The sequence below is a fragment of the Pan troglodytes genome, chromosome 19 (genome assembly GCF_028858775.2).
Source record: "Pan troglodytes isolate AG18354 chromosome 19, NHGRI_mPanTro3-v2.0_pri, whole genome shotgun sequence".
In the NCBI taxonomy this organism is placed as follows: Eukaryota; Metazoa; Chordata; class Mammalia; order Primates; family Hominidae; genus Pan; species Pan troglodytes.
Genome location: NC_072417.2, coordinates 37772759 through 37799258, shown reverse-complemented (window position 1 = coordinate 37799258; position 26500 = coordinate 37772759). Strand labels below are relative to the sequence as shown.

Sequence of the window (26500 nt, the reverse complement as noted above, 5' to 3'; positions counted from 1 at the left end):
TTGTCGCCCAGTCTGGAGTACAGTGGCAAAATCTCAATCTCGGCTCACTGCAACCTCTCCCTCCCAGGTTCAAGCAATTCTCCTGCCTCAGCCTCCAGAATAGCTAGGATTACAGGTGTGCACCACCATGCCTGGCTAATTTTTGTATTTTTAGTAGAGATGGGGTTTCACCATGTTGGCCAGGCTTGTCTTGAACTCCTGACCTCAGATGATCTGCCCACCTCAGCCTCCCAAAGTGCTGGGATTATAGGCACGAGCCACCATGCCGGCCCTGTGTTTTCTTTTAACTGCCTTCAAACTGTTTCTACTTGAATAATGCCCTGTTGTTTCATATATCCAAAGGCAAACTCTTCATATGGTTTCTGACAGTTCCCTTTCTTAACTAATATTATTTCTAGTACAGTAATCAATATTCTTCTATTCCTGTTAATTCACTAAGCATTTACTGAGTGCCAACTACATGCTAATTGGATACCAAAGTAAAATACATAATCCCTGTCCTCATGCTGCTCTCGTACAGGAACTAGCCATTTGCCTGAATTACTGCAACAGCTTTCTTGATAGTTTTCTTGCCTCCCTTCCCCTCATGCTGTATAATACTGCCAGTCTCCTTCTGGAAGTCATGTTATACATTTTTTCTTTTTTTTTTTTTGTGCGAGACCAGAGTTTTATTACTACTCAAATCAGTCTTCCTGAAAACTTGAGGATCAGAGTTGTTTTTTGTTTTTTTTCTGAGACGGAGTCTCATTCTGTCGCCCAGGCTGGAGTGCAGTGGTGCGATCTCGGCTCACTGCAACCTCTGCTTCCTGAGTTCAAGCGATTCTCCTGCCTCAGCCTCCCAAGTAGCTGGGATTACAGGCATGCGCCACCATGCCTGGCTAATTTTTGTATTTTTAGTCGAGATGGGGTTTCGCCATGTTGGCCAGGCTGGTCTCGAACTCCTGACCTCAGGTGATCTGCCCGCCTTGGCCTCCCAAAGTGCTGTGATTACAGGCATGCGCCACTACACCTGGCTAATTTTTGTATTTTTAGTAGAGACAGGGTTTCACCATGTTGGCCAGGCTGGTCTGGAACCCCTGACCTCAGTTGATCTTCCCATCTTGGGCTTCCAAAGCACTGTGATTACAGGCATGAGCCACCACGCCTGGCCTGGATCAGAGGTTTGGTATAAAGGATAATTTGTTGGCTAGGGGGCCATTGAATTGGGAGTGCTGATTGGTTGGCTCACAGATAAAATCATAGGGAGTTGAAGCTGTTCTTTTATGCTGAGTCAGTTCCTGAGTGGGGGCCACAGAACTGATTGGCAGGTCCAGGTGGGGTCATTCGGTTGTTAGAAATGGAAAAACCTTATTTATTACGGTTCTCTATAGGGACAGAACTTTATATAAATATAATATTTATATAGTTATATAATATATATTTTATATATATATACATATAAAGGAGAATTTTTTAAGTATTAACTTACATGATCACAAGGTCCCACAATAGGCTATCTGCAAGCTGAGGAGCAAGAAGAGCCAGTCCGAGTCCCAAAACTGAAGAAGTGAAGAACTTGCAGTCCAACGTTTGAGGGCAGGATGCATCCAGCATGGGAGAAAGATGTAGGCTGGGAGCTAGGCCAGCCTGTCCTTTTTATGTTTTTCTGCCTGCTTTATATTCGCTGGTATCTGATTAGATTGTGCCCACCAGATTAACTGTGCATCTGCCTTCCCCAGGTAATCTCTTTTGCAACACCCTCACAGACACACCCAGGATCAATACTTTGTATCCTTCAATCCAATCAAGTTGACACTCAGTATTAACCATTACACCTGAAAAGGCATCTCAAAAAGCTGATCTTAGGTTCACAATAGTGATGTTACCTTTAAGAGTAATTGGGGGCTGGACGCGGTGGCTCATGCCTGCAATCCTGGCACTTTGGGAGGCCAAGGTGGGTGGATCACCTGAGATCAGGAGTTAGAGATCAGCCTGGCCAACATGGTTAAACCCCATCTCTACTAAAAATAAAAATAAGCTGGGCGTGGTGGCACGTACCTGTAATCCCAGCTACTCGGGAGGCTAAGGCAGGAGAATCACGTGAACCTGGGAGATGGAGGTTGCAATGAGCCAAGATTGTGCCATTGCATTCCACCCTGGGCGACAGACCAAGATTCCATCTCAAAAAAAAAAGAGTAATTGGGGGCCGAGGCGGGTGAATCACTTGAGGTCAGGTTACAAAAATTAGCTGAGTGTGGTGACGGGTGCCTGTAATCCCAGCTTCTTGGGAGGCTGAGACAGGAGAATCACTTGAATCCAGGAGGCGGAGGTTGCAGTGAGCCGAGATTGCACCCCACTGCACTCCAGCCTGGGTGACAGAGCTAGACTCCTTCTCAAAAAAAAAAAAAGAAAAAAAAAAAAAGAATAATTAGGGAAGTTGTGAATCCTATGACCTCCTGAATAATGGCTGGTGATATTTAGAATTAGTCATGTCATTCTTCTACACATAGATCTATCAAATTGAAACTCCTCTGCTTTTAAGGTATAGACAGTTACCTTCTTACTTTCCTAAAACACATTAGCACCTATTTTCAGACTTTTGATGACATCCTTCCATTCTCCCCACTCTCCTATGTTTGGAATGCTACCCTTTTCTTCTGTTCTCCTATCTAAATCCCATTCATTCATCATGACTCAGCTCTTCCAAGAGGTTTTATGAGACTTCTCTGGCCCACATTGCTTTTTTCCTCTCCTCTGCTGCAAATTTTATTTTCATTGCTATCTTTGAAACAACTGAGGAAAAGACCAAATTTTCTTTTTGTTTTGTTTTTATTTTGCTTCATTTTTCCCTTATAAAGACCAAATTTTCAAAGGTGAAGAATTTTTTCAGCAGATGGTGAGTAATTTTTTATGTCCATGAAAGACTAAAGAGGAAGAAACCAGGCTTAAAAATAGGGGAGGGTTTCAGCTGAACATGAAAAATAATTTCTTCATTTTCAAAGTAATCAAAAAAAGTATAATATATTATATGTATTGCTGGAATTGAGAGAAGAAATGTAAAACTCCTTACTTTATACAATTCTTATCTTGGGGTTGGCACACACAAGAATGAAAGAATTCTACTATAATTAAAATTAAATTAAGATCTCAAAGTACTTTGTTTCCTATCATAACTATTCACTATTCACCTTTAAAAAGGTGTCCTGAGATTGCAAAGATATATTTCAGTGCAATCTTGTTCATTTTTATTTATCATCTTATAATTTATTAGGTTGACCCATATGAGACAGCTGTTTACAGTTAATATGTTTGAATATTGGTGTTTCATTTTTTTTTTTTTTTTTTTTTTTTTTGAGACAGAGTCTTACTCTGTTGCCCAGGCTCTGGAGTGCAGTGGTACCATCTCTGCTCACTGCAACCTCTGCCTCCCGGGTTCAAGCGATTCTCCTGCCTCAGCCGCCTGAGTAGCTGGGATTACAGGAGCGTGCCATCACGCTCAATTAATTTTTGTATTTTTAGTAGGGATGGGGTTTTGCCATGTTGACCAGGCTGGTCTCGAACTCGTGACCTCGAGATCCACCCACCTCGGCTTCTCAAAGTGCTGGGATTGCAGGCGCGAGTCACCGCGCCCAGTCCGTTTACTTTTTTTTTTTTTTTTTTTTTTTTGAGACGGAGTCTGCCTGTGTAGCCCAGGCTGGAGTGCAGTGGCGCGATCTCGGCTCACTGCAAGCTCTGCCTTCTGAGTTCACACCATTCTCCTGCCTCAGCCTCCCCAGTAGCTGGGATTACAGGCGCCCGCCATCACGCCCGGCTAGTTTTTTGTATTTTTAGTGGAGACCGGGTTTCACCGTGTCAGCCAGGATGGTCTTGATCTCCTGACCTGGTGATCCACCCGCCTCGGCCTCCCAAAGTGCTGGGATTACAGGCGTGAGCCGCCGCGCCCGGCCCCGTTTACTTCTACAGTTATCTTCCTGGCTATTCCCCGGTCAGCAAAGTGGGTCATCACACAAGAAAAAGCTGAGTTCATAAATATGCAAAGGAAATACTGGCATCAAATTTCATCCATTTATCTTTTGACCAAATAGTGAGACAAACAGGTTGGAAAGGTTCCCTGGCAAAACTCCAGCCAGCCTGCATACTGAGGTGGAGCTTCGGGAAGTTCGCACAATTTGCATGGGGAGGAGCCTGGCCCCTCCTCTTCCTTTGTGAAACCTGGGATTCAAACTGCAAGGCAGGAAGAAACCAGCAGGAATTCTAGCCTTGCGGAAAGTCCCTGTTCCCCCTTTGTTTTCCTTTTTGCCCCATAAATCCCATTATTCTCACCCTTCAATCATCTGTGAGCCTAAATTTTTGTTGCCATGGGACAATAACTCTGTCTTTAGCTGAACTAAGGAAAAGTACTGCAACAATAGTCAATGATATAAAACCTGATTTTCTGTAATTATGTTATCTTTTTATGCCTGTCTTCTGAGAAAAAAAAAATATTGCTGGAGTTTAAATATCACAAAAAGGTGGCCAGCGATGGTGGCTCACACTTGTAATCCCAGCACTTTGGGAGGCTGAGGCAGGAGGATCACTTGAGCCCAGCAGTTTGAGACCAGCCTAGGCAACATAGGGAGACCCTGTCTCTACAAAAATAACAGAAAATATTAGCTGGGCATAGTGGTGCATGCCAGTGGTCTCAGCTACTTGGGAGGCTCAAGTGGGACTGAGCCCATTACTGTATCGCTGCACTCCCGCCTGTGTGGCAGAGCAAGACCCTGTCTCAATCAATCAATCACAAAAAGGGGCTAGTATGGCATAAATACATTGTTTCTTAATTGTGGCAAAATAAACATAAAAATTTCCATCTTAACCACTTTTAAGTGTACAGTTCACTGGCATTAAGTACGTTCACAATGTTGTGCAACCACCACCACTATCCATTTCTAGAACTTTTTTCATCTTCCAAAACTGAAGCTCCGTACCCACTAGGCAATAACTTCCCACTCCATCCATCCCCCAGTCACCATTATTCTGTCCGCATGAATTTGATTATTCTAGGTATCTCATGTAAGTGGAATCATACAGTATTTGTCTTTTTGTGATTGGCTTATTTCACTTAGCTTAATGTCCTCATTTTTACCCACGTTGTGGCATGTCATAACTTATTTCCTTTTTAAAGGCTGAACAATATTCCACTGTACATATAATACCTCATTTTGTTTATCCATTCATCATTGATGAACACTTGGGTTGCTTCCATCTTTTGGCTATTGTGAATAATGTTGCTATGAACACGGGTGTATGAATCTCTTAAGACCCTGCTTTCAATTCTTTTAGGTATCTACCCAGGAGTCCAGAAGTGGAATTGCTGGATCATATGATCATATTCTATTTTTAATTTTTTGAAGAATCACCATACTATTTTCCATTGCAGCTATGCCATTTTACATTCCCACCAATAGTGCACAAGGCTTCCAATTTCTCCATATCCTCACCAACGCTTTATGTTGATAGTGGCCATCCTAATGGGTATGAGGTAGTATCTCACTGTGGTTTCAATTTGCATTTCCTTAATGATTAGTGATTTTGAGTTTGTTTTTTTTTAAGAGACAGGGTCTTGTACTGTTACCCAGGCTGGAGTGCAGTGGAACCTTCTTAGCTCACCACAGCCTTTAATTCCTGGACTCAAGCAGTCTTCCCACCTCAACATTCTGAGTAGCTGGGACAGGTGTGTGACACCACACCTGGCTAAATTTTTTTATCTTTTGTAGAGATGGGGTCTTGCCATGTTTCCCAGGCTGGTCTCAAACTCCTGGGCTCAAGCAATCCTTCCTTCTCAGCCTCCCAAGTGCTGGAATTACAGGCATGAGTCACTGCATTCGGCCTTGAGCATCTTTTCATATGCTTATTGCTTATTTGTTTATCTTCTTTGGAGAAATGTCTATTCAAGTTCTTCGCTTATTTTTTAATTGGGTTGTATGATGGTTAATTTTATGTGTCAACCATCAACCTGACTGGGTCACAGGATGTCCAGTATTTGGTTAAATATTATTCTCGGCTTATCTGTGAGGGTGTTTCTGGATAATATTAACCTTTGAATCAGTAGACTGGGTAAAGCAGACTGTCCTCTCCAGTGTGGGTAGGCCTCACTCAATCTATTGAAGGCCTGAATAGAACAAAAGGCTGAATAAGGGAGAAGCTCCTCCTTCTGCCTTTGAGCAAGGACATTGGTCTTCTATTTTCGGACTCAGACTTGGACTCAGCAAATGGTGGACTGAGCCACCATTGGCTCTCCTAGTTCTTAAGCCTTTGGACTTGGACTGGAACTATACCATTAGTTCTCCTGGGTTTCCAGCCTACAGATCTTGGGACTTCTCAGCCTCAATAATGTAAACCATTTACTTAGAATCAATTTCTTTCTTTTCTTTCTTTCTTTCTCTCTCTTTTTTCTTTCTTTCCCTCCCTCTCTCCCTCTCTCCCTCCCTCCCTCCCTCCCTTCCTCCCTTCCTCCCTCCCTCTCTCTCTCTCTATATATATATGTATCTGTCTATCTCTATGAGATACCCTTTTTGGTTCTATTTCTCTAAAGAACCCTGACTAATACAGATATTGGTCCTGAGAAATGGGGTGCTGAGGCTTTGAAACCAGGTAATGGGTAGAAGAGTTTTGAGGTGCATGCTAGAAAAAGCCAAGATTGCCATGAAGGGACTGCTAAAGGCAATTCTGGTGAGTGCTCAGAAAGGATAGAGGAGATCTGGAGAAAATGCTTCCATCTTCTTAGAGAATACATAAAGAACCACGAACAGAATATTTGTAGAAATATGGATGGAAAAGCCCTTTCTGACGAAGGCTCAGATGGAAACAAGAAACATGTTAGTGGACAATGGAGAAAAGGCAATCCTTGTTATAAAGTGGCAAAGAACTTGGGCTGGATTGTGTTTGTGTTCTAGTATTTTGTGGAAGGTAGAACTTGCAACAGTGGAATTGGACATTCAACTACAGTGGTTTCTAAGCAAAGTGGTGAAGGAGTGGTTTGGCTCCTTCTGGCTGCTATAATAAAATGCAAAAAGAGAGAAATGAATTGCAGAAGGAATAGTTAAGCAAAAGGGAACCAGAACTTACTTGGAACATTCTCTGCCTGTGCATATTGCAAAAAATGAGAAAGCATGTTTGGAAGGGAACACCAACAGTGTGGCTGACTGACCATATAAGGAGGGTAGTGTTGGTGTGAACCACAGGCCTAATCAGCCATCTCAATAGAAGCCAGGATAGAGAAGGGATTATGCAAACAGAAATACTGCCAGCTAGGACTAAGGGAAACAGAGAAAATGAAATGGAATAAAGGAAGACTGTGACTACGCATTATCCTTCAAGAAAGGGGAAGAAGGATCCCCCCAAAGGCAATTCAGTGATGATCATCAGGGCTTCTACTCTCATCACACCCACCATGGGTGGTGATCAGGGAGCAGGCTGTCTTCACTTCAGTTTCAAAGGCTAGGACCACTGGCAAGCAGAGTTGTGTGGGCAGGGCTCTTGCAGAGAGCCCTGCGGATGGCACTCCACTGAGCTGAAGGGGCAGGGCCACCACATGAAGCAATGAGGGTGACGCTGCCACTCAAGTGCATCTGGAGAGCAGAGCATCAAACCAAGAAGGACTATTTTCAAGTCTTAAGACCTAAGGGGATTTGCCTTGCTAAGTTTTAAACTTATTTGGGACCTATCACTCCTACTTTCCTACTGATTTCTCCCTTTTGAGATAGGAAATCTATCCTATGCTTACCTCACCATGGTATTTTGGAAGTGCTTAATTTACCTGGTTTCACAGGTTCACAGCTGGAGAGGAATGTTGGCTCAGAATGAATCATTCCTGGTCTTACTTGTATCTGATTTAGATGATATTTAGATAAAACTTTGGACTTTAGGCTTCAGAATTGATGCTGGAATGTTTTGTCTTTTAAAGATGTTGAGATGGAATGAATATATTTTGTATATGAGAACATGAATTTTGTGGGTTCCCGGGCAAAATATTATGGACTTAATGCTTGTGCCCCCTGCTAATTCATATGTTGAAGCCCTATCCTCGAAAGTGAGGCGAGGCCTTTGGGAGGTAGTTAGGGTTAGATGAGGTCATGATGGTGAGCCCCCCATGACGTGTCCTTAAAAGAATAGGAAGAGACCAGAACATGCTCTCTCTTTCTTTCTCCCCACCAAGTAAGAACACTGAGAGAAGGTGGCTGTCTGCAAGCCCGGAAGAACACCCTCACATGAACATTCTGGCACCTTGATCTTAGATTTCCCAGCCTCCAGGACTGTGAGAAATAAATGTCTGTTGTTTCAGCCACCCAGTCTAGGTATTTTGTTATAGTGGACTGACTAGGGTTTTGTTTTTATTGAGCTGTAGTTCTTTATATCCACATTCTGGATTTAACCCCTTATGATTTGCAAATATTTTCTTCTGTTCCATGGGTTGCCTTTTCACTCTGTTGATAGTGTCTTTTGATACACAGAAGTTTGAAATTTTGATGTAGTCTAATTTATCTATTTTTGTAGTTATGGTTGTTATCTGTGAACAAAGCCATCATAGTTTGGTCTAATTGTACTGAAAGATTTTTTTTTTTTTTTTTTTTGAGACAGAGTCTTGCTCTATTGCCCAGGCTGGATTGCAGTGGCGCAATCTCAGCTCACTGCAACCTCTGCCTCCCGAGTTCCAGTGATTCTCCTGCCTCAGCCTCCTGAGTAGCTGGGATTACAGGCTCATGCCACCACACCTAGCTAATTTTTGTATTTTTAGTAGAGACAGGATTTCGCCATGTTGGCCAGGCTGGTCTCAAACTCCTGACCTCAGGTGATCCACCCACATGGCCTCCCAAAGTGCTGGGATTACAGGTGTGAGCCACTGCACCTGGTCTGAAAGATTATTTTTATGACTTTGTCAATAAATGGCATTTGGTTAAGATTATTATTATTATTATTATTAATTTTTGAGACAGAGTCTTGCTCTGCTGCCCAGGCTGGCGTGCAGTGGCTTGATCTCGGCTCACTGCAACCTCCACCTCCAGGATTCAACCAATTCTCCTGCCTCAGACTCCTGAGTAGCTGGACTACAGGCGTGCACCACCACACCCGGCTAATTTTTTGTATTTTTAGCAGAGATGGGGTTTCACCATGTTGGCCAGGCTGCTCTTGAACTCCTGACCTCATGTGATCCGTCTGCCTCAGCCTCCCAAAATGCTGGGATTACAGGCATGAGCCACTGCCCCTGGCAAAAATAACAGATTATTAATGCAATGTCTTCTTTGTTACCTGGAACTGGCCTTTGGTTTTAATGATATGCTGTTTACTATTTAATTTCCTACTACAAGCTACATTTGAACCCACAAACTGACAAGATGAGTTCAGGCATGCTTAATGAAATAATTCAATGCTCGTTTATTCTGTGGTGAGTGATGGAGAACTCTGAACAATCTGTAGCAGTCAAACATACAAAAATCAATCTCTTACATACCGTATAGCTACAAGGGGCATTCAACTGGCAGGTAAGATAAGTTTCTTTGCTTCAAGTCGGACTAAAGCCTTTAGATTTAGAAATAGCTTGGCAAACACACTAAATGTAAGACATTATAACAGATTAGCAAATTTTGATTTTTTAATAGTTGCTACTAGGTTTTTTTCATTTCTTATTTTTATAAGTAATCCTTCTCTTGTGAATAGAAGAAGCCTGCAAAAACCCTCTGCTGGTCAAAGTGACAAAGTATTGCCAAAAACTTAAAAACAGGTCTTTATGATTCTTCTTCTTCTTCTTTTTTTTTTTTTTTGGTAAGACAGAGTCTCACTTTGTTGCCCAGACTGGAGTGCGGTTGTGTGGTCTCTGCTCACTGCAACCTCCACCTCCTGGGTTCAAGTGATTTTTCTGCCTCAGCCTCCTGAGTAGCTGGGATTACAAGCATGCACCACCATGCCTGGCTAATTTTGTTTTGTATTTTTAGTAAAGATGGGGTTTTACCAGGTTGGCCAGGCTGTTCTCAGACTCTTGGCCTCCCAAAGTGCTGGGATTACAGGTGTGAGCCACCGCGCCTGGCCTTTATAGTTCTTAATGGCTTGACAATTCAGTACTGTGAATAAGAGAATGACTTCCATTGCCTCATCATTAGGTAATTTTTTGGAACAACATTATTCCAGTGGATATTGAGTCAATATATAAAGCTTGAAATTGACTCAGAGAGCTTTAAATCTGACCTTCTAGAAAATATAAGAATTATTTTTTCATTCTAATGGGAATATGATTATGATGCCTCTGGTACACATTCAGCTAAAATTTATTTTTGGTTTCTACCTCCTCAGCCCTATGCAAAAGAAGGACACTTCTCTTTGCTAAGAGACACGAGAAATTAAGCCTTAAGCCCACAATTTATGTGATAACAAGTCAGGAAAAAAACTACCGATAATCTCAGTTACTGATGAAAAGGAACTATTTTTATATTAAGTTGTAGTTTACAAGAAGGAGGTATATATCAACAAACACCTGATAATAATAATAATTTTTATTATTTTTTGTTTGTTCTTGTTTCTGAGACGGAGTCTCGCTCTGTAGCCCAAGCTGGAGTGCAGTGGGGCGATCTCGGCTCACTGCAAGCTCCGCCTCCCGTGTTCACGCCATTCTCCTGCCTCAGCCTCCTGAGTAGCTGGGACTACAGGCACCCGCCACCATGCCCAGCTTATTTTTTGTATTTAGTGGAGACAGGGTTTCACCGTGTTAGCCAGGATGGTCTCGATCTCCTGACCTCGTGATCCGCCTGCCTCGGCTTCCCAAAGTGCTGGGATTACAGGCGTGAGCCACCGCGCCCGGCCTGATAATTATTAAAGCAGCATTCCCTTTAGCCAGCTTCTTCACAATGAGCATGCTTATTGATTCTTTCTCTGTATCATCTAGAATGGCTCATTTGAGTTCAGAGGATACAAGTTTGGTAACATTGAAATGACCATCTAGAACTTACCAGGCCTGTTTCTTGTGGGAGGGAGTTACTTTTAAAAACCCCTTAAAGGAGATAAAATAAATGTTATTTTATACTTCCTAGATTTCTCTCACAATTGTTTTCTTTTAATGTTACTGGGTACTGGCACCCTTCTAACAACATGCCCACTATTCCATGAGAAGAGGGTAAAAATGTTTCACTGCATTTTAAAAGATTAGGTAGGTTACTCAGTATACTTACTCAGTATACCCTTTGTATAAAAACAAAGTGAAATATTTACCAATCTGCAAGAATTGCCAAAATTTATCAAATATGAATGACAAATTAAGTACAAAACTGAAGGCTGAAATGTTCTTCAGTTGATATTTTCCTAAAAGGTAAGGAAAATTTGCTTTTTTATTACCCCCAAGATAGTTCCTTGGATGCTTGGGTGAAAACTGAGCCAAAATTGACCTTTCTGCCTCTTTTTAAACCAATGTACCATTGAAAAATCTTTCTGAGTCAGTAACTGGATTCCTAAAGCATTCGCTCTTACTCTTTTTTTTTTTTTTAAAGGGAGGAAGGTCCTGATACGTTGTCTCGAACTCCTGGCCTTAAGCAATCCCAAGTAGCTGGAATTACAGGCACAAGCCACCATGCCCAGCTGCAATCTGGTTTCTTGAGAGACCAAGGAAGCACGTAGAAAAACAAGGATAAGCTAATCTGATAAGACTGAAAAAGAATTAGAGAAAAAACAACTACTACAAAAATATCCTACAACAAAAATGCCGTAGGATATAATGAACAAACATACCTCCTGGGCTGTGACCGGCATTCTTCCTCCCCACTGTCTGCCTCCTGTATAGACAGAAAATGAAAAAAAAAATTAAAACCTGAGGTTTCATATCATAATATCACTAATATAATTTTACTAAGTTTCACATGTTGTGTACTTGAACTAAATTACTCATGTTGTATACTTGAACTAAATTCTCTTTAAAAAAAGTGACTTCAACCAACCCAGGAAGTTGATGTCAATAGAACTTACTCCTGGAGGTAACTTCAACAATAGTCCATGAACAAATTTCATTGACAATGAAGTGCTATTCATTAAAACAATTACCTCCAAAAACCAACTAAATATGTTATTTTACTGTTATGCTACTTCAGCTTCAAAACGAGTGGGCATTCTGACTACCACCAATAAATCTCATCAATATAACCTATTAATGATTCTGATCCCCAAAGAACAACCTAAACAATGAACACCACTTAAAAGAGAGTGCTCATGATCAAATCACCATCAACATCAACATAATGGCTACCACTTGTTGAGTACTTACAATGTGCTAGGCACTGTGTTCCTCAATTTAAGTACATTACTGTACTTATTCTTTATAAACCCAGAAGGTTGATGGTACCAATTATTTTTAAATTATTCAAATACACACAGTAACATAGGATAAATCAATGTCATATAAAAGCACTGATGGTTAATGACCCACCCAGGGATGCCAAACAATGATGACAACAAAAAGCACTGAATCATAGTTCAATTACAATATTTATTTCTTCTTAGTGTGGCACATAAAATAATAGAAAGTCTTATAACTTATGTCAATTTAGACTCAATGAATATTTTACAGATGAAGAAGCAAAAGGGAAATAAGCTGTCCAAGGAGACTCATGTGGTAAAGAATTAAAACGAAAAAATATTGACTCCCAGCTAGCTGAAAAAGCTTATCATTTACCTCTCCTTGCCCTGGGTTAAAAATTAGTATATGTTATGATATTATACTGATCTTCACAGAGGCAAGAATATTGACATGAAGGAAAAGTGAGGAAAGATGAAGAGGCTTTTTCTTTAAATTTGCTCCCTGACAATTTGTATTTGTTCTCTCATCACTTTTGCCCTATCTGGCAAACACAGAACTATTAGGTAGAAGGAGAAAAATAATCTCAGAGAATATGTGTACTGTCTGCCAACAAGTCACCTGCATTTTCATTTATGAAGCCATCCTCATCTACCTTTACATCATTCTGCCTCCTTTCCTGGGCAGCCAAGCCTAGTTCTGTAACTTTCATTCCCATGTTACTTTCATTATTCATTTCAAACATGTCTTTCTCTCTGTCTCTCTTTTTTTTTTTCCACAAAGGAAGAACAAAACAAAGATTCTGCTTCCAGGAGTACAGGTAGAAAGTGTCATAGTGTATTACACTCTTTGCATATAAGAGAGAGGTTTTAGGTTAGAAAGGTATGCCCTTTAGAGACTGAAAAAAGGTTTAAAATGGGAAAGAACTGTCTCTAGAATCAATAATCAGAACCTGGAAAGTTTGCAAGAATGAAAATAAAAGACTCAGATAAACAAATGTAAATGTTAGATTTTTGTGCCCAAAGAACTGTAATAAATAGAAATGATTTCCCGGAATATCATTTAACAAAGAGTGCTTCAGTACTGTTATTATTAATAGATCTCAAATTATAATGCAGTCTTCTCACATTTTTTTCCTTATCTTTTTTTTAGACGTTGTCTCACTCTTGTCACCCAGGCTGGAGTGCAGTGATGCGATCTCGACTCACTGCAACCTCCACCTCCCAGGATAAAGCAATTCTCCAGTCTCAGCCTCCCAAGTAGCTGGGACTACAGGTGCCCGCCACCATGCCTGGCTAATTTTTGTATTTTTTAGTAGAGATGGGGTTTGGCCATATTGGCCAGGCTGGTCTCAAACTCCTGAACTCAGGTGATCCACCCCCATCGGCCTCCCAGAGTGCTGGGATTATAGGCATGAGCCACCGGCCCGGCCACATTATTTTTTAATTGCATTAAATATTATATAAGAATATGTTTAACATATAAGTTATGAGGTACAATAATAAAATTAATACCTATGAACACCATTCCACCTAAGAGCTATAATAGTACCAACACTGTTGCTTCTGTTTGCCTCTTATCTCCCATTCCTCTTTCTATTATGTGACTACTATCCCAGTTTATACTTTTTTGTTTCCACCTCATTTTATTATTTTAAAAATTTCAAACATAAAATTGAAAGATCTTATAGCGAACTTGTATATCTACCATCTAGATTGTATCATTAATATTTTCTATACTTTTTTTTGAGACGGAGTCTCGCTCTGTTGCTCAGGCTGGAGTGCAGTGGCGCAATCTCAGCTCACTACAACCTCCACCTCCCGGGTTCAAGTGGTTCTCCTGCCTCAGCTTCCTGAGTAGCTAGGATTACAGGCATGTGCCACCATGGCCTGGCTAATTTTTGTATTTTTAGTAGAGATGGGCTTTCTCCATGTTGGCCAGGCTGGTCTCGAACTCCTGACCTCAGGTGATCCGCCCACCTCGGCCTCCCATGGTCTAGGATTATAGGCGTGAGCCACCATGCCTAGCCAATATTTTCTATACTTTTTAAAAATCATATGTTTATTCATCTATCTGTCCATCTATCCATCTTATTTTTTGGATGCATTTCGATTTAAGTTACTGATATCAGTACATCTGCCTTTAAATGCATAATAATTAATTAGAATTCAGTATTTCTTTATAGTTTTTTCCTTTCTTTTTTTTTTTTTTTTTGTTTAGAGGTAAGATCTTGCTCTGTCACTTAGGCTGTAGTATGTGCAGTAGCATTATCACAGCTCACTGCAGCCTCAAACTCCTGGGTTCAAGCAATTCTCCTGCCTCTCCCTCCTGAGTAGCTAGGACTACAGATGCACACTGCCAGGCCTGGCTAATTTTGTTCTTTATTTTTAAATTTTTGTAGAGACGGGGTCTCACTATGTTGTTCAGGTTGGTCTCAAACTTCTGGTCTCAAGTGATCTTCCTGCCTTGACCTCCCAGAGTGCTGGGATTACAGGCATGAGCCACCGCACCTGGCCAGTTTTTTTTTTTTTAAGGTAAAATTTATATACAATGAAATATACAAATCTTAAGTGCGCCATTTAATGAGTTTTGACAAATGTATGTGTCTACATAATTCAAACTGCTATCAAGAAATGGAACATTTCCATCACCTCAGAAATTTTTCTCATAGCCATTCCCAGTCAAAATGTGGCACCACCCACTCCTGAGGCAACCCTGTTCTGGTTTTCCACCACAGATTTTTGCCATAAAAAATTAGTACACAGGATATGATTCCATTGTTCATTAAATGGGATTATATACTATGTACTACTTTATGGGAGGATTTTTGAAAAATATTCAGCATAATGTTTTCGAGATTCATCCCACGTTGTTGCATAAAATAGCAGTTCATTCCTTTTTATCGCTGAGGATTCCATCACATGAATATACGAGTTCATTTATTTATTCTCTTATTGATGGATACATTTGGGATATTTGAGTTTTTGCCTATCACGAACAAAGTTATTAGCCAGACATGGTGGTTCATGTCTGTCATCCCAGCACTTTGGGAGGCTGATGCAGGAGGATCACTTGAAGTCAGGAGTTTGAGACCAGCCTGGGCAAAATAGCAAGACACAGTCTCTACCAAAAAAATAAAATAGTTAGCCAGACATGGCACCTGTAGTCCTACTCTGGAGGCTGAGGTGGGAGGATCGGTTGAGTCCAGGAGTTTGAGGTTGCAGTGAGCTATGATCACGCCACTGCATTCCAACCTGAGAGACAGAGTGAGACTCTAAAATTAAATAAATAAATAAATAAAGCTATTATATGAATATTCTTTTGTGAAGTTTTTTTTGGGGGGGGATTGACATAAGTTTTTATTTCTTTTGGGTCACAAGACAGAGGCATGTATAGTTTCATATAAAATTGCCAGGGCTTCTCCCAAAGCATTTACACCGCTTTATACCCTCATCAACAATGCGTGAGAGTTATAACTTAACTCTAATTGGCAATTCTTTTCCCCTATGGTTATTGTTTTCAGGTTCTCAAAAACCTTTGCCTACCCTCTAGTCATGAACATATTCTATCATTTTTTCTTTCTTTCTTTTTTGAGAAAGTCTTGTTCTGTTGCCCAGGCTGGAGTGCAGTGGTGGGATCTCAGCTCACTGGGTTCAAGCGATTCCTGCCTCAGCCTCCCGAGTAGCTGAGATTACAGGCGTGTACCACCGTGCCCGGCTAATTTTTGTAGTTTTAGTAAAGGTGGGATTTCACCATATTGGCCAGGGTGGTCTCGAACTCCTGACCTCGTGATCTGCCCACCTCAGCCTCCCAAAGTGCTGGGATTACAGGTGTGAGCCACCGTGCCCAGCTCAATCTTTTATATTTTAAAGAATGTCTCTTTAAAGATATCAATAGGCCATATTTTTGGCATATTTGAATTTTTACAGAAAGAACATCATAACCATTATGATTATTATTGTTATGCATATTACATAACCTCATTGAGTGTTTATTCTACACTAACACTGTTCTACAAACGTGAGATAGCATTATAATTATCCCATTTTAGGAATGAAGAAATTGAGGTACAAACTGGTTGTTGCTCTTTGCCCACAGACAGCATTTGAACCTTACTTTATTTTATCTATTATGACAATCTTTGCCATTAACTGTGGTGTTTAGTACGTTAACATTTAATATAATTTTTGATATTGTTAGATTTGTGTCCACCATGTTACTATTTATTTTCCGTTTGTCGCCTGTATTTGTATTCCTCTGTTCTTCCTTTTCTGCCTTCTTTGGTATTATTTGAATATTTTTTAGAATTTTGTTTTAACTTGCCTATTGGGTCTACCTCTTTGCATTATTTATTCCCTTGTTTTTTAAAAAATTACATATGCCTACATTCTTAAACAATGTATTACTCATTTTTTATTGTTTGAGGGCTTAAAAACTGTGTTATACTGTGTGTAGTTTTCCCAATATGCTTTTTAAAAACTAAATATTATCCTGAAAAGATTCATCTACTTATTACATATAGCTATAGTTCACTCATTTTTGATGGGGTAAAATTCGAATATATCATAGTTTATCCATTCTATTTACATAGACTAGATTGTTTCTATTTTTTTGGTGACATACACAATGCTGCTATCAGCATTCTTGTACGTGTCTTTTGGTGTACATGCAAAATATATCAACAGTATATATACCTATGAGTGAAACTGCAGGGTCATAGAGTAAATAAAGGTTCAACTTTACAAGATAGTACCAAATTATTTTCCAAAGTGGTTGTACTGATTTATACTCTCACCAGAAAGAGTAAGAGTTTTAGTTGATCTAAATTCTAGCCAACACAGGATCATCAGATGTTTTCTATTTTTGCCAGTCTAATGTTTTATCTCATTATGGTCTTAATTTGCTTTGTCTTGAGATTAACTAATGAGGTTGGGCATCCTTTCATAGGTTTATGGGCTACTACTAGTTTCATAGCCTTGCCCTTATTTCTAAAATAAGCACACCAAAAGAAGGATAATTCAAATTATTTTCAGTTTTTTGGTGGATTTTTCTACCTATGAGAATTGTGATGAGAATATGTGGATAAGTAAAAAGCAAAAACACCCTTGATGCTTTCTTATAGGGCACAAGCAGCCAAAACCAGTTATGTCTACAGGGGTGAACTACATTTATTGAGTACTACTATGGGCTAGGTACTTTATATGTTGTTTCACTGAATGGGTACCACACCCTATGGGACTTATTCAAGGTCATAAATGGTGGAGTCAGGATTTGAACGTGGGTCTATCTTTCCGCTATAATCAGCTGCATCTAAACTAAAAATCTTACTTTGATACTTATAACCCAAGATGGCAATTCAGAGGGAGCTGAAGAAGAAGGAATATCTTTTTTCATGGCTTTTAATAAAGTAATATCCTTTGCATCTTTCCTCTATGACTTCTACACTTTAAAGTAGTGCCAAAAGCGTAGAAAATTCCTTTGGCTCCCCCAAAAAGCAAATCAGAACAGTGTTTTTAACACAAGATCCCCAAATAATTTTTTCTTTCTTTATGTTTCAATAGCCAGCCAAATGAATAATTTGCTTTCCCTTCTGTTTACTTTGAAAAAAAAAAACTTGAGGGAAAGAAAAACTAAGCATATCAAGGCATTGTAGGTCTTAGGGTAAAATGGATTTAAAAGGAATGAAAAAATGTTCAATTATGTTAATTTCAGCAGAATTCACTGCCAAAAAAGCAAAGACACAACACTTCTTATTTAATAAGAGTAACTATCGGGTAATGCAGTTATCTTGAACAATAGCATTCAAATGGTAGCTGAAGGTGGAATGCTTACCATTCTATTCTAACAAGTGCAGAAACCAGATATAACAGCCTTTCTTGTCAAGTAACTTCACACATTGTTACTGAAAAATGCCAAACAGTCAATCTCTTCAAAACATTGGAAATTACCAGGAGAAAAGTGTAGAGACAGCTCTTAGTTTCTTAGTGAACAGAATAATTTCTGATACATAACGAGAATATCTAAATTAAATAATTAAATAAATTACTAAATGTTTAATTAATTAAACATTTAATTAATTTAATAATTAGACTAAATGTTTGTTGGCTTTTTTATGATCAAATTTCCAAGAGCCCTATTGTTAAATAGCTTTTAAAGAGTATAATTACTTCTTATGTTCTTAAGAAAAAATTGACCTAGAAACAGTAAGGTATTACATTTAATTTTAGGGTGTTCAGGAACCATTAAGTCTTTTTTTCTTTTTTTTTTTTTCTTTTTTTTTTGAGACAGAGTCTCACTCTGTTACCCAGGCTGGAGTGCAGTGGTGCGATCTCGGCTCACTGCACCCTCTGCCTCCTGGGTTCAAGCGATTCTCATACCTCAGCCTCCCGAGTAGCTGGGATTACAGGTGTCTGCCACCACGCCCTGTAATTTTTGTATTTTTAGTAGAGATGGGGTTTTGCCATGTTGGCCAGGCTGGTCTCAAACTCCTGACCTCAAGTGACCCACCTATCTCAGCCTCCCAAAGTGCTGGGATTACAGGCATAAGCCACCATACCTGGCTCCATTAAGTATTAATTGAAAGATTAATGCATTCTTATTAATCTGTTTACTACCTGATCATAAAAACAGGTCACTAAATAAAATATGTCTGGAAAATATAGAAGCACTGAAGTAATATTTGCTGAGAAGTAGGCTTGGTGGAAGGAGATGCTGTCAGCCTTGAACACTGCGCTAGCAGAGTGTTAAGCAATATTTTCCCAAATCTTATCATTCAAGATTCTTTACACTTTCTATTTGCTCCAATCCAAGTCGTCTCATTTATCATTCTCCAAACGTACCTATTGACTTCCTTTGTTCATGCTGTTGTATCAACCTAGAAAGCCCCTCTCCCCTCTCCTATATTCTTTTCCAGTCTTCAAAGCTAGTTTCAAACACTAGTAGTTTGTGACATTTCTTTTATCACCTGACTGATGCTCTCTGTCTCCCTCCAAACCTAACGGTTGCTGTGCATCATTTTTGCGACACTACCAGTTCTGTTTCTGGGTTATAACTGGGTACTTGTTTTATCTCCCATCATCAGATTGTAATCTCCTTAAGGGCAGGAACTATGCCTCATTGCCCTTTGCATCTCACTCTGTGTTTAGCACAATGCCCTATGTGCAGATGGAACTCAATAAAGGGTCGAATGAGTGACTGGAGCAGCTAACTAATGCCATGTGAATGCTTGAAGCTAACTAGCTATACATTTTCTGCTAGTAAGGACTCTATGCCAGTTACATTTTAGCCTTACCAGGTTAAAAGAATGGTTTTTGTTGCTCAGGAGTAGCCTGTGGCTAAGATCTGGCAGTAATACCTTAATACCTTACCCAAAGACTATCCTTTTGGTTAAGCAGACAGAATCATTTACTTGATCTCAATTTTTAAAACATATTATTTTTTTTGAAAGATGAGGTCTCGCTATGTGCCCAAGCTGGTCTTGAACTTCTAGCTTTAAGCAATCCTCCCACTTCAACCTCCCAAAGTGCTGGGATTACAGGTGTGAGCCACTGCACCCAGCCCATCTGCTCTCAATTATATATTCATTCATTCTCATTCATTCATTCATTCAACATTCATTGACTACCTATTATGTTTTAGATACCAGGCACCAGGGAATGAAAGTAAGCACAACTGTCCTTAAACAGTTAGTATTGTAGTGGGGGAGACAGTTCCATAAAACAGAAATTATAATGATATGTCATTTAGGCCTACAGCAAAACGACATACAAAATGTTATAGAAGCAACAGAGGAGGAAGTGACTAACTGTGCTGTTGGGAAATCCTTCACAAAAGTTAATTTTTTGGCCGGGCTTGAACTAGTGGGTTTTTGTCAGATGGCCAGGCATGGTGGCTCTTGCCTGTAATCTCAGCACTTTGGAAGTCCAAGGTAGGAAAATCCCTTGAGGCAGGAGTTTGAGACCAGTCTAGGACACATAGCGAAACACTGTTTCTACAAAAAAAAAAAAAGAAAAGAAAGAAAAAAAAAGTAAGTAAGAGTATTTCAGGGAGAAAAACAGGCAAAAGAGCTGAAAACTGTAGAAGAATGAGAGTCTGATAAATTTGGGGAAGAGTGAGCAGCTGTGGATTTTTGAAGCAAAGGTACAGGTATTGGGGGTTAAGGCTATCAAGTAATATTACTGTTATGAGTCTGCAATGATGGAAATTCCAAGATAACAGTTCTATGATCAGAAAAGATGGTTATGAATTGTCAATTCACTGGATATCAGATTATCCATCAGTTACCTCAGCCCTTGGAAATAAATGAATAGTAGGAGGTATCTATCAGACAGGAAAAAGGAATCTAGTAGTCTTTCTAAGAGACATATGTGCTTCGAAACTGGAAGAGATAATGCCATGCTTCTGGCTTTTGAAAAAAGCAGATATAAAACACACAGGCTTGAGGAGGAATAAAGGCATCAGGTCTGCCACTTGGCCACTTGAAAGAGAAGGCTTAGATCCACTGCTAGAAACAGAAAAAACAGCTGTTTGGGTTATCTATTGCTTTATAACAAATTACTGCTTTATTATATTTTATGATTTTATGGGTCAGAAATTCAAGCAGCACTTGGCTGGGTGATTCTTCAGTTCTACATGGTATTGCTAAGGGTCATTCAGTGCTATTCAGGTGATATTTAGTTAGCATATGAGCTGGTATGGAGGATCTAAGCAGCTTCATTCACATGTCTAATGTCATAGCCTAGATGGGTGGAAAGCTGGGCTCAACTGGAAATGTCAACTGGAGTGCCTAAACATGATTTCTAATTTATCTTGTGCTTCCTCAAAGCACGGTATCCTCAGGGTATTCCTTATGGTATCCTCAGGGTTGGTCTTCTTGAATAATGGCTCAGGGCTCCAAAAGGACTAGTCATCCTAAAGGCTAGGCTCAGAGCTGGCATAGTGTCATTTCTGCCACACTTTATTGGTGTACCAAAAAAGTCCAACACAGATTCAAGGAATTTGTGAGAGGAATTAGATTCCCTTCGCACAATAGCAGAAGTAACAAGAATTTGCAGCCATCTTTCGACCCTGGTGATTAATTGAATAAGTAGACAAAATGAACAGGACAGAAAAACAGGTAGTTAATGACAGTGAATGAAGTAGAGCTCCTAAAGCCTAGGGCCATAGAGCTATTTAGGAGGGAAAAGCAGCTAACTCTTAGGTCAGTGCAAGGAGGACTGAAGGCCATATGGATATTTTTATAGGTTAATGTCTATAAAGAAGTGTTCTCTTTATTGGGAGGCTAAGGACAAGAAAGGACCTGCAAGCATGGCAGTAAAGACACACAGTATGGTCCAGGACCAGAGTGAATACCTAGGCACTCATAATCTGAGAAAGCTGGTTTGGAAGAGGCTCAGACATGATCAAATCAGTAGTTCCCATATAATCTGACCTTGTTTTAAAGTCTAATTTAGATCAAGATATATAGTATTGGCTGGAATCAGGAATCAGAGATTCAATTTAATCATATTTTATAGAGATATGACATGCATTAAAGTAAAAACAAAGTCAGAGGATCCTGGAATACTTACAATTAAAATCAAAGTCACATCATGCTCCTATTAATATTATGACAGGGTTTAAGAAACCTTAAATAAATAAACTTTCTTCCCTATAATTTTCAAGCAATAGAAAACCTCTGTGAGACACCTACTATTTCTCTAGTGTTTCTTTCAAACTCCTTTAAAATACAAATAGGTGTGAATCACAGTCAGGATGGTCAGCAACAAGAAAGCGAGCTTGTTTAGAATTTTGCTGAAATAGCTTTGATTCTAAAGAAAAAAAAGTCCCTGGACAACAGCTAATTTAAGAGACATCACAGTCCAGTCAATGCCCTATAGAAAAATCTGAGCTCTGGATGTGAAACTGTTACTGGATGTCTTTTGTCTTCAATCCTTATTCCACTTTTTAAAAAGTTATTTAATGTGTGCAACCTAACTCACCCACTTGTGATAATTTCAGAGTTGTTATACAGTCTTTTCTATCACTAGAGATCAAATTCATTGGTTTTAGAAAGCAACAAGTCTTTGTTGTTGTTGTTGTTTTTTGAGCCAGGGTCATGCTCTGTTGCCCAGGTTGGAATGCAAAGGCACGATCATAGCTCACTATAACCTCAAATTCCTGGGTTCAAGTGTTCTCCCGCCTCAGCCTTCATGAGTTCACAAGTAGCCAGGACTATAGGTGCATACCACCACATCTGGCTTTTTTTTTTTTTGAAGGGGGAAGAGATGAGGTCTAACTAAGTTGCCCAGGCTGGTCTCGAACTCTTGGCTTCAACTGATCCTCCCACCTTGGCCTGCCAAAGTGCTAGGGTTACAGGTATGAGCTACCACACCTGGCCATAAAAGGCAATAAGTCTTACAGTGTTCTGAACCTGTCACATCTGACAGGCATGCAATATGGAAACTTCACAAGTCACTGGTTACCTCTGGGTCCCTTTTAGAACTTTTTTAGTAACAAAAAGCTCCAGGCCTCATGCCTATAAATTATTATTATTATTATTATTATTTTCGAGATGGAGTCTCATTCTGTTGCCCAGGCTGGAGAGCAGCGGCCCGATCTCGGCTCACTGCAAGCTCCGCCTCCCGGGTTCACGCCATTCTCCTGCCTCAGCCTCCCGAGTATTTGGGACAACAGGCGCCACCACCACGCCCGGCCAATTTTTTGTATTTTTTAGTAGAGACGGGGTTTCACCATGTTAGCCAGGATGGTCTTGAACTCCTGACCTCGTGATCCACTCACCTCGGCCTCCCAAAGTGCTGGGATTACAGGCATGAGCCACCATGCCCGGCCCTCATGCCTATAAGTTCTTATTCTTTAGCTCTGACGTTGGTCCACTGGTGTGCTGGAGCTGGCTAGGTTGTTAGATAACAATTGTTACATTTTTAGGAACCTTGTGAGACACGTTGGTAGCCAAGGCGGATGTGTTTATCAGCAAAATCAGCAAATGCCACACATGAGCCCCTGCTTAGAAAACAGGCTTTTAAACATTTACTAGCATACAACAAGTTGTGGGGCCTGGGAATCAGTACATTAAAAAAGCTCTGTAGATAACTGATAAGCAGTTAAGACTGAAAACCTTTGGCTTAAAGTTTTGGAGAAACAACATCAAAAAGCCCAGGGTACACATAGCCTCTACCTACTCAAGGTACCTGTGCTAGGTAACCAAGGAGAGCAGTATGATCATAGAAACTCAGCTATCAAAAAAAAAAAAAAATTCCCTTCCTAGACTGTAAGCTCTGTAGAGCAGGACTATGTTTTTATAGTGCTAAACATACAGAAGATGCTCAGTAGATATTAGACAAATTAATAAATGTGGTTCAAGATTTCACAACCAGTAAGTGGCAAAACCAGAAATAAACTTAGGCTAATTTCACTATATTTTGTACTTTTTTCCTCCATTAAGTTATTAGTCATATACTTGGTTTGCCAATCCAAGATGAGTGCTTAAATATGGGGCAGACAGCATGCGGCACCCATCATAAGATAGTAAGAAGACTCTGCCTCTGTGTCATTCTCTTGTTTGCCAGAACCAGAAAAGTCAACAAAGTCTCTTCATGATTATTGTCTCATTTGAACCACCCTGGAATGAATGCCATGCAGGTATGATTATAGCCTTATTTTTCAGTTGATGAATCTGCCTCATGGAAGTGAGATAATTTGCTCAAAGTAACCTAAGAGTACACAGCCAAGTCAGGATTCTGTCTGAAAAGGTCAAATAACACCTTCTGCCAGAACAGGTTGCTCCTCTTGTGTTAAAGGAATGCTCCAGATTCTGCTCCCTTCTATTCAGGTGAAATTCCAGATCCCACTTTCTGAAGACCCCACACTTGGTCCATTTCCTTCATTGTAGCCTGAGCCCTCAATATGGACATAGAGTGTTATGTTCAGCCAATACATACTGATACAGCTGTACTAACTGTTAAAATATTGAAATATTGACTGCCTGGAGCCCCTCTGAGTGTGTCATGATCCAGCCACAACCAGGTAAATGCCTAGTGCAGCAGGGGACGTCCAGGTCTTGCTCCCATCTTTTCTGATTGGTTGATGGCTATACCATACTAGTTGTGAAATATTTTGAATATCTCCTCCTCTACTTATAGCCACATCTCTTCTGTTCTCTAAACTTTGGTTTAAAACTCTTAACTGTGATCTTAGCTTCACCTTGGGGATCCTACCTGTATGCCTCTTTTGCCCATATATGTTTTCTTATTTGTCTGTCCTACCAGCTATACCAATTGCTTAGCCTGGCATCTGGGTTTAGCACCAGGCCTCTGCTACACATGATTACCACGCTTCCACAAGAAACTTAAACAATGAGAAGCACTAATAACACCTGGAAGAGGCTAAATAAAATCCATCTGTTATGTTTCTTGTAGCATTAAACATTCTAATTGTTCATGGATATAAAGAACAAGAGGACTAACCAAGGTTACAAAAGGAAACATTATCTAGAAATAAGGATGAAGAACATGTAAAGAAGGATAATGAAGCAACACCGATTACTTAACAAATACTCCTAAATGAACAGCATAATTTTCTCAAACTTTCTAAAATCACTTTCAAACTACAAAGTAGGGAAATACAGTTAGTGGCCCAAGTAAAAAAGAAATTAGAATACTTAAGATGTAGGTATACTGCTAAGACAGTTTTCATTAGGGGGAAATGAATTGTTACTACGTTAATATTTTACTATTTATATTTAAATCTAGACAATTACCTTTTCAGCTATCAACAGAGGAAAAGAGGATATTGAATATCTCTGAACAGCAAATAATCAATATACTCACTGAGAGTTGCTGGAGTCTATAGGGGACACAGAAAAGTGTGAAACAGTACCATACTCAAGGAGTTCATCTGCCTGAAGGGGAGTTCATCTGCCTGTTTTATCTGAAAAGTTGATCCAAAATATACAGTATAAACGTATGGCACAGGAAGTACATGTCACAGGAATTCAGAAGAGATATGAAGAAAAGGGAAGAGCAGTAGAAATACATTTAACATCTTGGAGTGGCAGTGAACTGACTAGCTGAGTTAAAACCCAGAGCTTTCCTTAAGGTAGGCTGCAAAGATAAGCTGCAGGAGACAGGACTTTGAACCTGATCCTATGAGGTAGCCAGGGAAGGTATTTATTAGCATCTTAGAAAATTATAAATATGTTGTTTTGATGGCTTTTTTTTTTTTTTTTTTTTTTAGGAAACACTACAATTTGGAAAGCCAATCGAGAAAAGTTAGGTAGTTTTTCCAAAGCCAGTGACACTGCTAATTTAACTATGGGCCTCCACTAGAGGGCAGACGAGTCGAAGCTTACACTGTGGTTGAACTGGAGAAAGCAGTGCATTCATAGAAAATTCTGAGAAAATTATTTTGTTTAAAGACCATTTTCAGTGCCTTCGAACTTGGACAGAGTCTTTAGCTAGCAGATCAGTCTTTCACAGAAAATCTTTCTGTGGTATAAAATGCTTCTTTTTTTGTTTTGTTTTTGAGACAGAGTCTCGCTCTTGTAATCCAGGCTGGAGTGCAGTGGCGCAATTTCGGCTCACTGCAACTTCCGCCTCCCAGGTTCAAGCAATTCTCCTGCCTCAGCCTTCTGAGTAACGGGGATTACAGGCGCCCGCCATCACGCCTGGCTAATTTTTGTACTTTTAGTAGAGACGGGGTTTCACCATGTTGGCCAGGCTGGTCTCGAACTCCTGACCTCAGGTGATCCGCCCGCCTCGGCCTCCCAAAGTGCTGGGATTACAGGCATGAGCCACCACAGCCGGCCTAACGTGCTTCTTAATTGCAAAATAGACCAGTAGAAAAGTTATACTTTGGGAGTCTGGCTCAGCTGACAGCCACATGTACTTATATGTGGTAGGCATACCTGGAATGCCAACAACAGCACTCATCACTGACTATCTTACCTCAATCTTCCCCACCCATCTCAGGCACATCCTAACCACCACCCAAGTTGATGTCTAACTATGTGTATAATATCTGGACCATAATTTCAATCTAGATTTTCCTTTTCATTTTGGTCAACTGGGGAAGTTCTTTATCCCTTTAAAGTCAGAGGTAAGGTGAGGCCACTAGACAGAGACTCTGATATGTGCATTTGCCTCAGCAGGCTGAGGAGCTGTTATATGGTGGAGTGGGGGTTGGTAGGAGTCTTCAGTTCTCATTAACTAGAAC

At 40.0% G+C, this 26500-nt stretch overlaps 1 protein-coding gene across 11 annotated transcripts in view; it reads right to left on the bottom strand.

Moving 5' to 3' along the window:
- Positions 1-26500, bottom strand: part of SSH2 (slingshot protein phosphatase 2) — a 303729-nt gene that overhangs the window by 155866 nt on the left and 121363 nt on the right. For 9 of the 11 annotated variants that reach the window (XM_016932093.3, XM_016932105.4, XM_016932091.3 and 6 more), the window contains one exon: positions 11731-11774. In XM_016932093.3, coding sequence (XP_016787582.1) covers positions 11731-11774 — 44 coding nt within the window. Of the gene's footprint in view, positions 1-1468; positions 1688-11730; positions 11775-26500 lie in introns of those variants that run through there. The other 2 variants (XM_054670098.2, XM_054670101.2) reach the window with 2 other exon arrangements.